Consider the following 14,432-nt stretch of genomic DNA (forward strand, 5'->3'; position numbering starts at 1 on the left):
AACAATCATACAATTAACAGGGGGGGAGCAGGACACAAAACAGAAGTGCCGCCATCTGGCGGCCCAACAAGGGAAACACAGACAGGAAAACAGGACCATGACAGGAAAGGTTATGTACAGCAGCATTTTGTCTGAATGAGAAAATAAGATATTTGTACAGTGTATTTCTTTGTATACCTTTTCTGATTTTTGCAGTTGCAGAATGTGTACACTTCATAGCAAGAAGCTGCTGAAATGCCAGGGGAACATGTATGCCTTGGTAATGAATGGAAAAAGCATCAGTTTTCTAAGAGGAATTTCTCCTTTGAGTGTGATGTTTGTTTTGTGTTATTGGCAGTGTGTTAGAATGAGAGCACCCTGAGCTTTTAAAATAGATGTTTTAATTTCCTTCACTTGACATTTTAGGTAATTCAAAAAAGGAATTGTCAACGTAGGCAACTGTAAATGTAATTGTTAAAAATACAATTATAGCATGATTAAATATTGGGAATGTAAGTTAGGAGATGAATATAAATTATACTTTCCACCCCGAGTGTGGATGATCCTATGAAATGTCTTGCTGTATAATTCTGTATAGATTCAGAATTTAGGCTTGTCTTAATTACCCTTAACATCCTTAGTCAAACCAGAAGAGTTCAATTCAATCAAAGCTCTCTCTCTCTCTCTCTCTCTCTCTCTCTCTCTCTCTCTCTCTCTCTCTCTCTCTCTCTCTCTCTCTCTCTCTCTCTCTCTCTCTCTCTCTCTCTCTCTCTCTCTCTCTCTCTCTCTCTCTCTCTCTCTCTCTCTCTCTCTCTCTCTCTCTCTCTCTCTCTCTCTCTCTCTCTCTCTCTCTCTCACACACACACACACACAGCGCACGCGCGCGCACACATGCATTGTGTTTTGACGTCAAAATCTAATTCGTGTAATCCTTTTGGAGTTGTATTTTTCCTTCGTATGTAATTTTTCAAGAAGCATACAAAGCCGCCAAATCACTCTGGAGTCGTCAGAGGAGGGGCTACACACAATGCAGTTCTGAGACCTGATCCGTCGGACATCTCGGTTATACCTCCACACTGTGGCAGGCTCGAGCAATATACGCATAAAAAACCCAGGTTGTTGCCGGCGCAAAGGGGAATTTTACACTAAACTGCCGCGTTAGTAGCGAATTGGGACGGGAAACACGGACATCAGGGTTCTGCATGTAGAGAGAGAAAGGGTTTCCGCAGCAGAGTCGCATTGATAATACCAACTCGGTACAGTGTATTAATTAGGGTTTATTAGTTACTCCAGGAGAAGGTATGTACCCGATTATCTCCATCTGTTACTTCAGCGATGCTTAGGTGGAATGGTAACATCATCATAATATAGTAGCCCGTTTTGTATCCGCGAACCATTTACATGCAAATCGAATTCAAGACGTAGCTTTTAGAGTAGCTTTTATTGTTTGTTCACTGCAATAATGGGTTTTACAGATAACGCAATGCCTGTTTACCATGCTATGATGTTACATATGTCACATGTAAAGCAAACAAATGCCTGCTTGCGAATAATGTCAGGTTGTATTTTTTAAAGACTAAATAATGTGTATGGGCTTGTGACAATGATTTCATACACCACAGAGCCTTGACTTGGAAATCGTGCAAGATGGAAACTCCTTGTCGAAAAGATCTTACAGCGCCAGAAGGGTTTTTTCTATCTTCGCTGGCGAAGTACATTCTCAAGAGAGGGACGGGACTCCCAAGTTTAAGATGATGGACTCTTACGAAGGAAGTGGGGGAGCAGCGGAAACATTGAAATCTCGTATAGACTGTCTTGCTGCCTTAATGGGCTTCTGCGTGTTTTACATTTTAATCTCGGGCTGCATGTTCTTTTAATTTGTCAAGTGCTACATATAAACTGGTTGTAAACAGACAGCGAATGACAGCCAGAACACACAGTGTTGAAAAGAAAGAAAGAAAGAACAAAGACTTTAGCCACCATTGGACATTATAAAGCTCTTCTTCAAAGAGCAAATAATTCAAAGAGTAAATAATTCTGGCTTCAAAAAATTAGTAGTCCAAGTGGATGCATATTACTTGTAAGGGAACCTTTAAATCCCTAAATCATTGGCCTTGGTGTGTTTTAAGGAGCCTAATACCTGTGTGAGTTGAACAACAAAATGGAAGATGATGGTTATGGGAGTAGGAGCTCCAACATCGGAAGTTCCAATGTTAATTTCACACCAGCCAACCTCATCCTTAATTTCCACAATACGTCAATGGCTCAGTGGGACATGACAGAGCAGGAAATGGTGCATTTGCAGACTCGCCTCAGTCAGGAGCAAACATACAGGAACTTCACCACCACAGTGCAGGTCTTGATCTTCATTGGCTCGCTCTTAGGTAAGTGTGTAGGTTACCTTTTTTGCTGGTGAGCTGTTAGGTATATGTACTTTCGGGTGATCATGTTATGCAAACATTAACTACTCATGGATACCTTAATTGGAAATTGTTAGTACCCTGTTACCCAGGGGTTCCCAAGCTCGGCCCTGGGCCTTGGGCCCTGTGTATGCTGGTGTTCAGCTAGGCATACCTTAAAGAATAAAATTCCCATGCTCATATTGTACTTGTGTTATATTGCAAACAATTGCATAAAAAGCAGTGAAACTTCAAATTGAAGACTAAGGTGAATCATTAGGCCCCTAATTGGAGAAAGTGTGGATACCTGGTCACTAAAACTAACCATCTGGAAGCTAACTAAGAATTCGAAGACAACGCAAATGATAGTGAGTCAAACCTGCATTGTGTTAATAAGTTTAAGGAAAAATTATGAAAGAATTTAAACACATGTTCAACAACCTAATTAGAACCCCTTGATGTACCACTGTCTTTTAGCTGATCTAAAAAAGTTACCTCTTGGTGTAATTGTTTGCATTGTAGCACAATATCAACATGGCAATTTTATTCTTTGTGAAATGCAAAGCTATTTCAGACATAATATGGCGAAAGCACAACTAAGAAAAATAGGATGATTAGAAAATTAACAGCTGGTTAAAATTAAGGGATTGTAATTGACGATGGAACGAGAAACCAGTGTACACAGGGAGGCCCAGGACCAAGTTTGGGAACCACTGTTTTAACCTGTTAAACTAATTTGTATTAGGTATTAATTAGTATTAATTGAACAAGAGTGTCATATTAGCATGGGGATTCTGTTATATTGACACAGTTCACTTAATGAATGTTTCATATTATACTGGCTTTAATGGTGGGATGTTTCCTATTATTGGGTCATCTTGACCACGATTGTTGGAACTGCACTTATTGCCTAACAATAGAAACCAATCATTGTATTTCGCAGAAGAGAACAAAATCTTTTGACTGCTTCAAATGGCTCAGCGATTGACAGCTAAATGTATCTCGTCCCTTTATGGGATTCAAGACTCATTCTCCCATCACTCTTACAGAGCATGGCAGGCATTTTCATGAAAAGAGTTGCCAGAACCCCACAATTAACACATGCACAGTGCATCCACATCCCAGTAAGCAAAAGCACACATCTTGACATATAGAGGGGTGGAAATCTAGGTTGAGAGATGTTTTGACATAAATGGACTTGGTTAGCTCCAATATAGCTCTGGTTTTACTCGCATATAGCCTGGCTGTGTCCTAGTCAGTTTGAAAACTTTCACTTTTCAACCAAATGTATATGGGTTTTCACCTGAAAGCCTAGATGGTATATACAATATAGCTCAGGTTTTACCTCGATATATCCTGGCTATGTCCTAGTCAGCTAGAAAACGTTCACTTTTCAAAACCTAGTCTATTTATGTCAAAACATCTCTCAGCCGAGATTTCCACCTCTCTAGACATCTGGATTCAGGCTTTTGCTCACAGGGAACATGCAAAAATACTTAGTCAATAGGGTCTTTCTCATTGGTTTCCAAGTTTTTGAAAAAAAATCTGACCTTCTAAAGTCATTGAAAATGAGGACTCCCATCTGCAAAACCAGGCTAAATTGCAAAGCAATGCTTTAGTGAAATATACATCCTCCAATTATTATTGTTGAGATATTGTGAGTATGGCAACAATGACAGCAGTGTGCAGTCACAGCTTATGGTTGGATTTGTCATTCAGCTGTTAAGTGCATAGCACATCACATTGCACTGTGAAAAAAACAGGCCTGAATGAAACCTATACTGGAGAACACCAGGACTGTTTAAAGAGGGGAGAACTGGCAGGAAAACATAGACCCAGACATGTCCCCAGACCATGGTTTTGGAACTCCTGCTATAAAAAAAAATGAAATTATGCTGATTTTATCCTTCGAAAGCAACGAGAGAGCGCACACCTGGTGAGCTCAAGAGGAGCTGGCTGATGGCATTCAGATGATTAAAAATAGAAAAAGAAAGCCGTACACTCTTTATTCTCCAAAATATAATTTATTTGCCAAATATTTACCAACGTTTCAGCACAGACCTTTGGAGCACAAGGAGTGTGCAGCTTTCTTCTTCACAACTGCACTTGGAAAGAGAGCAGTATTATTGTTGACTTACTGATGAATGACAATAGTTTGAATGCATTATGCGGCAACCGATTAGCATGACTCATTTTGTTAACCTTTCTGTATTTGAAATTATAATATAAAAACCTGAAAACCTTATCAGATTACCCAACCTACTTCCACAACAGCCACAGAATAGGTTTCCTGTAACGCAGCTGGAGCGTTATGAAAACGCTGTGTATCTCAGCTGGTGATCCCTCATTTCAGTCATACTGTGTCATTCTGTCATTTACCAGCATAGCTGGATGTTTGTCTGTGGAAAGATCGATACTCTGCATATCCCAGGTAACCAAGGCACAAAAGCTGGGCTGCAGTGCACTGATAATGCTCAAAGTGCAAAAGGAGACATTTTGAAGGCAATTTTAAACCATAATATTGAGCTGGAGGTGAGCCTCGACACAACTCTGTAATACACGGTTGTTCTGATGATGTTTATCAGCTAAATGAACAGCCTGAGACAGAAAATGCACACTTTATGGAGTGCTCTGTTATCTGAACACTAAAATGTATGGAACATGGAGGAGCACTGCTGTGGCCGATCAATGGCAATGCAAGAACCTCCGGTACCAAGCTCCTTTATGGCCACAGGACTCCCATTGTGATTACAGTTCTGAAATAACATCATAGCGTAGGTTCTGTACACTCTTTTGGAAAAGTCAGTCTCATTCAGGGCTATTTTTAATAGGTGCAGCTTTTTGAAAAACCACATAATTTGAATTCAGCAGATAAAAGGCTTTCTGTCAACAAGGAATTAACGCAGTATCTTTCAGAATGTGATCTGTTTTCTTTGATACTTTTAAAAACAATGAATGTAATGAAACAAGTCAGCATATACATGCATGCTCACGTGTGTGCGCCTACGTACTTTGCCTTCTGATGTTGCCTTCTGTTTTGCGTGGAATTTGATGCCAGTTCAGATGACTGCACCATTGCCTTCCCTCCAGGTAACAGCGTGGTGTTGTGGTTCACCTGTCGCACGACTATACTAAAGCCTGTCACCAACTGCTTGGTGAGGAACCTGGCGTGCTCTAGCGTGTGCGCGTGCCTGGTGTGCCTGCCCTCAGACATGGTGCTGAGCGCCGGCTCACCATGCTGCTGGAGGCTCCTCCCCCCTCTCCTCTGCAAGGTGGTCAAGTTCCTCCACAAGCTCTTCTGCTCCGTCACCATCCTCACCTTTGCTGCCATCGCAATGGATAGGTAAGGGTTACCTTTGCCGCCAACCTCGTGGACAGGGTGGGCCAGCTACCAGACACACACATATTCACACATACATGCACACACACACACACACACACACACACCAAACCTCCACCATGTCCAGCATCAGATGGCTGCCACACTCTCACACTGTCATTCAGTCTGTCTGAAGAAGCAGTGGGTTTAACTTAACTCAATCTTATGTACTACAGTGTCTGATAGACTTGCAGTGATGGTTCACATCTCCATTTGCTTGAGTACAGTAAAGCAGACTTAGCTCGAGGGTCTGCCATTTACACATGCTGAACACTCAGAGCCATAGAATTCCCTGTTGCTGGATGGCCAGCACATAATACTGTATATTAGCTGAGCTAGTCTCCATTCAGAAGGGTGTCTGGCTAAGAATAAAATGAATGTGGACACACAGCACTGCTTTCTAAAGGGCTGGCTTGATCATGAAAGATAGAATGCATACAGGAGAAAAGCTTTCCTATACCCAAGGAGTCGTGAGTGGGTGATGATGAGACTACTCTGGGGTGTCAGTCTGTCCGTTGGATGTGCCAGGCTTAGCTGTGTGATGTCAATGGTTCACTGTTTGAATTGTACAAAGAGCTCTCTACAGTGGTAAGGTTGAAATTTTAACTTGCCCTGTGGTCTAGTAAATCACACTTATATTTTGAGAGAATGTCAGCATGAACACCAACTGTGGAATATGTAGGCTGCTTCCCTTTCAAAGGCAATTTGTTAAGCTCTGGCTCTATAGGTTGACATGCCCTGCCCCCTCCTCTTATTCAATCAGGAGCAGCAATACTCTGACTCAGATTGAACAGCAGTTGTGTTTACTAAGTCAGGCAGCCCTGGCCTGAATATTTGAACAAAACCTTCAGTGCACCCTGGATTCCACACCATCCATTAATGCGTCTGCTCACCCTCAACAGTCTCATGGCCTACTGTCAGAGGAACTGTAATGGGTTTTCTTTCTGTCGGAGTTGTTAGTAACGGGTCTCTCAAGTGCTGTTACGTGACAGAATAAATCCTGAGTATAGAAAAAAGCTGTTATCATTTGCAAAAATGAAAAACATCTTAAAGCCTAAATGGGCAGGCCTTATAGGCGATTATCGCCACTTTCCAGTCTTTGGGCCCATATTTGGGCGTTATAATCTAGGATGAGAATTTTCTTGTCCATATCATGATATGCTCAGAGGCAAAACTGATTTTAAATTAGAACCCCTAATCTGAAGCACCTAATATTTGTGGTTCTGGTCTTACATTAACTGTATTTATTTGCAGAAAATATTGACAATATTGGACAATTGGACATTCTTTACATTCTGATTATATGCAGGCAGATGTATAATTCTGTTCATATTTCTTGTGTGCGGGTAACTAACATTTAAAGGACATGTAAATTAATGCTAAAGATCTCTGCACACTCTACCCATGTCTTAAATCCAGAATATTAACATCTCTCATAAAAATACTTGGACTTGAATACGCATTGAAAATCATTTGTTCTACATGAAGGTAATATTGCAGGTACATACTGTACTGTATTGGCTGAGGATATGAGGGACTATGGCGTGTATAATGAATGGTGTGTTTAATTCATTCATTGTTAATGTGATTTTCAATTTATTTAATAAAATTCTTTGACCTGTTTTTCTTTTTTTTATAATTAGTTTTGCATTATTTTTACATATGGAATGCAATTGGGATTTTCACAGATTCATAAACCTTCTGATTAGAGAATGTTAAGGCACATGTAAACATCATCAGTGAGAAATTAATTCTGTGTCAGTAATGTGCTTGACTGAGGCGGCGCGAACACTCCTGAGGGCTAGATCCACAATGGATGACAAATTTATTAGTGGATGAGAGAGATGGAACTGCACTTTCATAAATTGCTACCATAGGGAAGGAGGTGTCAGTCCCAGAACTCAGCAAGCCAAGGGCTATTTATTTTTTGTCTTTGTGCCATACCACTGCATATCGATCCTTAAGGCAACACTAGCAATGGGTGTTCAACCTCTGAACATGTTTTTTTGACCTTGCAGAGAACAGCTTTCTTAATTTCCTGTTATTGACGCCTGTATCCTAGAAGTTAAGAGTAATCAATATTGACAGGAATGGCAAGGTGATTCAATGTCACCATGGTTATTTACTGTCATCACAAACAGTGCATTTTTTTCCCCCTCACCACCAGGTACTACTCCGTTCTGTACCCACTAGAGAGAAAGATATCAGATGCCAAGTTCCGAGGCCTGGTCATCTACATGTGGGTGCACGGTGCGGTTGTCAGTTTGCCCGTGTTTGCCGTGAGCAACGTAGTGGATGTCTACGCCGTGTCCGCGTGCCCGGACAGCCAGAGCTCCTCCTTGGGGCATCTGGTGTACACCGTCACCTACAACGTGACCACCGTGGTTCTGCCGCTGGCCGTGGTCTTCTTCTTCCTCACGCTGATCCGGCACGCGCTGAGCGCCAGCCAGAAGAAGAAGGCGGTGGTGGCGGCCCTGCGGACGCCGCGGAGCGGGACGTCCATCCCGTACGTGTCGCAGCGGGAGGCGGAGCTTCACGCCACGCTGCTCTGCTCGGTCCTGGCCTTCATGGCCTGCGGCGCTCCGTACGCGGCGCTGGTGGTGTACCGCTGCTCGCCGGGCGCCCCCCGCGACGTGCCCGTCTCCCTGCTGCTCACCGCCATCTGGCTGCCCAAGGTCTCGCTGCTTTCCAGCCCGGCGCTTTTCCTCGCCCTCAACCGCCCGGTGCGCCGGTGCCTGCTGGGCGCCCTGGCGCGGCTGCACCGCCGCTACAGCCGACGCAACGCGGTGGGGGCGGAGGGCGGGGCCGGGGCCGGGGCCGGGGGGGCGGAGCCGGGGGCCCGCTCCGGCAGTCAGCTCCTGGAGATGTTCCACGTCGGGCAGCAGCAGATCTTCAGGCCGAGCGAGGAGGACGAGGAGGCCGCCGCCACGCTGGCCAGGCCCGGGGGGCGGGGGGAGGAGCCGCAGCAGGCGGTGGAGGTGGCCCTCGTACCCGTGGCCTCCCCGCTCTATGGCTGCACCACCTCCGCCGCCCAGGTGGCCCCGGTTTCGGGCCCGGAGGCAGAGGGGGACAGGTACGGCGGGCAGGTGGGCTACGGGCCATTCGAGCTGCCCCCACAGTGGCTCTCAGAGACCAGGAGCAGCAAGAAGAGGCTGCTCCCCCCGCTGGGCACCACACCCGAGGAGCTGATCCAGACCAAGCAGCCTCGGGCCAGGCCAGAGCACAGGATCAGCAGGAACAACAAGGTCAGCACCTTTCCCCCTGCAGAGTCTTGAGATAGCACCCACCTGCTGACCACGCGTACCAGCAGCATCCACACCCAGTGACCACACTTGATGGACACGCCCACTTACAATGGCAACTGTCCATACCAACAAGAGAGGCCCATGCCGACAGCAGCGGACCATGCCCACACCCACTGGTGCCAACCATGCCCATGCCTGTTGAACTCATCTACACCATTTTACTGTCCACACTGAGGAGAATGCTTCTTCTTTAAAGATTTCCCATCAAAACATAACAGCCCTATTTGTGTTACAGGAATTGAATCACACCTTAATGATTAACCAACTTATTTAAGGTTGTGAAAACACAGGGATTTGCAAGAGTTGGTAAACATGGAGAATAGGAAAAAGTAACTGTATTATTATGTATTATTAAATGAAATAACAGGATATTTGATTCAAAATAAATTATAAGTTGACTGCTCTACCATTCAATAAACCTATACAAAATACAGGCCTTTTTTCAATCAAAACAGTCCAGCTGTTTATTTATCCTTGCTTGAGCATAGGACTTTCCACCAAATTCCAGCGCTTTAATTTTTACCCATGAACCAACCAGCTTGGCCTGATTTTCCAGTGATTACCTCAATGACTTTAGTTTGGTTTTTCCGATATCAAGTTCATACTCCCTTTGCTAGGTTACAACTTTACCTATCAAAGCAGCATTATAAACCCCTGCTCTTAGCCTAGCTGAGGAGGTTCTTGACACTGAAGATGCACTTGATTTTGTGTTCGGTTCATGTGACCTCTGTGAAGCAACAGCGACATTGTCAGTCGGCCAAATTGTTTCCTGTGGCTTTAAATCTGTTTTCAATTTTGAAGCAGTCTCTGATACCACGGGGATGGGAACATTTGAGTCAGCATTGCTTGGCAACTCAAAATCACCTGTAGTTTCTTCCATCTATGCTAACAAGTGTTCACTTGAAAACACTTCTTGAAAAGCAACAGTTTTCATCATACCAAATTGAATGATTAACCTCTATCCTCCACAGGCAACATGTTCTGGTTCGAAACAGCCACTTGCAACTCCGTGAATTCAGACAGCAGAATATTGAATATGATATGCCAATATGATATTTTGTATCATCCGTTCCACTCATCAATGCATTGATTTCATTTGTTTACATTGTCAACATGCCAGTTTGCTTTGGTGAGGGCCAATCGACTTGTATAACCTTTGCTCATAAACAACAGTTTCAGAATCAATATTCACCATTTTGTTTTCCAGTCAATAACTGCTGTTCCTATTTGGTACTTGTATGGGAGACAGCTCGGGGAAAACCCAGTTACTGCTGAAAGTGCTGATGTTATTACCAGTAGTAGTAGGCGCTAGGCAGTCTCCCATTTTGATAGGAACACTGTGCTGTGGGAGATTCTGACTTTTGTATGCAACATAATTAAAAACCACAATGAGCCTGGGCTTTTCCATGACCGCTCCATCTGAGTTGATGGTTGCCTTGATCAGCCAGTTGGGCAAAGAATGGTGATGTAGCAGGACACCTAGAAGATCCCTATTGTCTTGAATACATTCAGCATCATAAATGTGATTTAATAGTAGCATTTGAAACATCTGTTTTAACTTTTATTATGTTCTGGCAATTAATAATTTCAGAGCTCAAAGGAAAATCTGACCAAACTTAGTTGAATACATGTGTTGTCACTTATGTTTGTTGTGGTAGCTGCTGTCCAATTCATGAGTTGAAGCATGAATTGTACCTTTTCAAAATTCTGTAATGCCCAGCTACAGCAGTCATCAGATTTAGCCTTCTAAGAATCAACTAAAGTCCAGGTCATTCAGGTATGTCCATCATGTACCCAGCTGACTTATGACTTGGAAGCAGTATCGCTATGCTGTAGCCACAACAGGAAGAGTCACACTGGAAATGATTTGGAGGCCAAAGAAAACAGGGACCTGGGCATAATTGTGTCATAGTTTAGTGAGGACCTACTGGGTGTGCAGACTGATCACTGACCGAGGAAATTCCTACAAATTTCACTTGAGAAAGAATCAGATTAAATTAAATTGGATTCCATTTCCTCCATTTGTCAGAAGCGAACAAGTGTTGAACAGATGGTGGTTCCCAAACTGGGGGAGGTGTGAGAGGTGTTGTAGACATTTGCAAGACCTAAATATCATACGTATACATAAAAACAACCTCCCTTCCAAAGACTTGTATGCTATTGAAACAAAACACTAAGCTGTCTTAAGTGCATGCATCATGAAAATCATGTGAGGTCAAGTGTTGAGTTAAAAAACACAAAACAGCAGTGGTTTAAACCAGCTCACAGTCTGATGATTGACAGGTTGGTTTTTAGCTGTTCCAGCACTTGTTTGTGTTTTTCTTTGCTGAAGTCTTTAAATGATCCCAGTGACCCAAGTGAAGTTGCTTGGCAACAACTGATCAACCTGCTGCATAGCCAGTATTGTTTGCCTGGACTGATGCATTTCTTTATTGGTTGTTATGATGATGAGATCCCTCTGCAATTATTTAATGGTGGCAGCCATTTCCAGTATGGAATTTTACCATGATGCATGTACTGTACCTCTATAAGTATGCTGTAACCTTTCAGATAGGAAGTGATTGCAGCTGTGGTTACTGGCTATCTTTTTGACAAATAGCATGTCATTTTAATAACCATGGATCATAGTGCATATCCTAGCATAATGTGGCACATATACATGCATTGCAGTACTATTGTGGTATGTAGTGTATTTACATGAGTACACACTATGGCGTATGACAGTACCTGGAATTGTGGTACTATGCCAAATTAGGATACATCTATATGTACTGTGGTACACTCTACAGTAGCATGGAATGGTATCATTTCATATTCGAGGTAGAAAAATGGATAAACTACAAGGTAAACTACACAGAGACCGTGAGACAGATCAGTACACCTGGATCAGGCCCATTTTATTCATACACTGATAGCCAACCACTGGCTACTGTATACAGAAGTTAGTATGCCACAGGTGGATCTGTCAGCGATGACGAGGGGTTGACATTACCCTCAGAAGACCATCTGATCCCCTCCTTCTACCAAAACAGCGGGAATGGTTTCTCATTACTGTTTATGCAGATATGAAAATGAAATGCAGGGCAGTATCTCTAGGTTGTGTTCTTCTGTTCTGCTTTACGACAGCCATAACCAACCAGCAGAGTAATATTAATTATGCAGCACCTCTAAATCAAAATGACATTTCAATTATGAGTCCATATCTGCAAATACTATTACCCACTGCTTTACCCATAATTTATTCACTTGTCTTTATAGTGAAAACTGAATGCAAACCTGCAAATCTAAATGATCTTTTAGTGTGTAGAAGGAAATGTTTCTCAGTCATTATTAAATAATCTATTCGACAAGCCGTGTGATTTAACAATGACAAATAATGACGGGGACAAAATTAATATATTAATATTTTGGGAAAAAAGGCTTCATCATCCAGACAGTAATATGAGCACAATGCAGTGAAGACTTAATTAACAGCAGCTAGCAGAGAAATAATTATACACCACGCACACTGTAGGCTGTGCGTTTGTTTGTAACCCACACATCCTCCTTCAAAGCTGAGTGAAGATCCATCCCTGACAGCTGCCATTCAAATGACTTAGCCTGCAGGGCTCAAGTGGCTGTAATGGTCAAATGCTCAAGGCCACACTTCCTCTTGCACATGTGTATCTGAGCAAGTGATGAGAAGGAAGAGAGGTAGGGGGGAAAAAGTTCTTTTTCCTTTTGCACATGGGCCACAGCCTGACTGAATAAAACATAGACGTTGTTCTTGCCGTCTTATGGCTATGACCACTTGTGCTAAGCTTTTGTCTAAAATAAGTGTTTTTCTGAATGGCCGTCTACACTGTGAAAATTGAAGCAACTGAGCCCATCTGGATGTGTTTGTAGCTACTAGTTTGGGAACGCTGATGTAGCATCGACTGGTCCAAGAACAATGGTGTTTGCACTTGGCACTGAAGATCACTGGTCCTGAAGGAGTCTTCATCAAAGCTGATGGACACCTGGAACCTCTGGTAATTCGACATTCCACCCAATCAGTGGCTCCACTTATGTGGCATTTTGAGCAAGAAGGCTTACTATGAATACCGGTTTTAATATGAAAAAAAAATCTATTAAAACGGAAGGGCCTGTCTTAAATGTATTTTAAATGTGTTTATTTTATTGCTAAATGAACATAAAATGAGATGAATTAACACCGCAGGGAGGTTAAGCAGTTGAAAAATACAAGTTGAAGGTGAAATAAAATATTGTGTTTGTTAGGGTAATTAAAAATGACAACAAATAAGGTAATTATATTTTGTGCACTCAAACCAAACAATGTAATGAATTCCAGGAGGTATTTGACTATTTTCCTAAAAATGAATAGTTTATGAATCTGCCTATTTTCACATAATGAATTGTGTATAATAAAAGCCTAACTTGGAAAGCCTCATAGCCCAGGGAAATTAATTTAAATGCATTGGTGCCAAGACTGCAAGCATACTACTCGCTGCTAAAGATAACTGAAATAATATTAATAATTATTCCGACTGATTTGTGTGCATGAGAGAGAAAGAGAGAGAGAGAACCACTGAGTGGAAAAGACAAAAATCACCATGGCAACAGCATTCACCCATACCTCTGCCCCTTGAGTTATATATACATATTTTGTAGCATAACATTTTTTAAATGGAAGATGCTCCTGCATTTAAATGATTTCTTATTTAATTCCCCACATGACTCCTGCTAGAGTCGCATCTGCAACAACAATTGTGCTATGATTGCTTTATTAATGGGTAGTACTGCACAGCTCATTAAAAAATGATTCACTTGCTTTGAAAATGGCTCCTAGCACAATGGAAAATGTTTTCGAAATGGAGGTAACTTTATGCTTTGAAGACTGCAGGAATGGTAAACACTGGCTGATCCACAAGGATAGGGCCGGGGCCACATCTTGCTTTGGGCATGTAATTGATTAATATAAACTTAACATTAAAAAATAATTAAAATCACATCAACGTATTTTTAAGATGCTACTTGTACTGGGATTAGTAATAATAACAATATTACTTGAAATACTAACAAAAAAATGTTTCAAGTAACATTGTTGCTCAGATACTTAGACGTTCCACCTCTGCCCCTGTGCAGTGGAGCTGTGTCTCTATAGAGCTGCGCAGCCCCCTCCCATGTTAGATTTACTTACAGATGAGACGGCGTGCTTGAAGCTCCCCTGCACAGCTGAGCCCCTTCTGGTAATGGTAGCTTAAGCACATTTTACCTGCTGAAGAGGCCGCTAAGTGAATTCACATCCACTGCACTTCAGCATAGCATTCATCTCTTCTCTACATTAACCAAGGCCCTAATGGGTCCATTATTTAAAATAAATATCATATG

General features: G+C 42.4%; 1 protein-coding gene across 2 annotated transcripts; it reads left to right on the plus strand.

Annotated features, from left to right (window-relative positions):
- The first annotated feature begins 78 nt into the window (after positions 1-78).
- LOC118229213 (probable G-protein coupled receptor 176) lies at positions 79-10,644 on the plus strand. Of its 2 annotated transcripts, none has more exons than XM_035420994.1 (4): positions 79-109; positions 1,602-2,363; positions 5,469-5,721; positions 7,925-10,644. In XM_035420994.1, the coding sequence occupies exons 2-4, from the start codon at positions 2,141-2,143 to the stop codon at positions 9,030-9,032; spliced, it is 1,584 nt and encodes a 527-aa protein (XP_035276885.1). In that variant the 5' UTR covers positions 79-109; positions 1,602-2,140; the 3' UTR covers positions 9,033-10,644. The 2 variants fall into 2 exon arrangements, with proteins under 2 accessions (XP_035276885.1, XP_035276884.1); XM_035420993.1 differs by lacking the exon at positions 79-109 and adding an exon at positions 856-1,278.
- Positions 10,645-14,432: the final 3,788 nt, after the last annotated feature.

Source organism: Anguilla anguilla, chromosome 6 (genome assembly GCF_013347855.1).
Source record: "Anguilla anguilla isolate fAngAng1 chromosome 6, fAngAng1.pri, whole genome shotgun sequence".
Taxonomy (NCBI): Eukaryota; Metazoa; Chordata; class Actinopteri; order Anguilliformes; family Anguillidae; genus Anguilla; species Anguilla anguilla.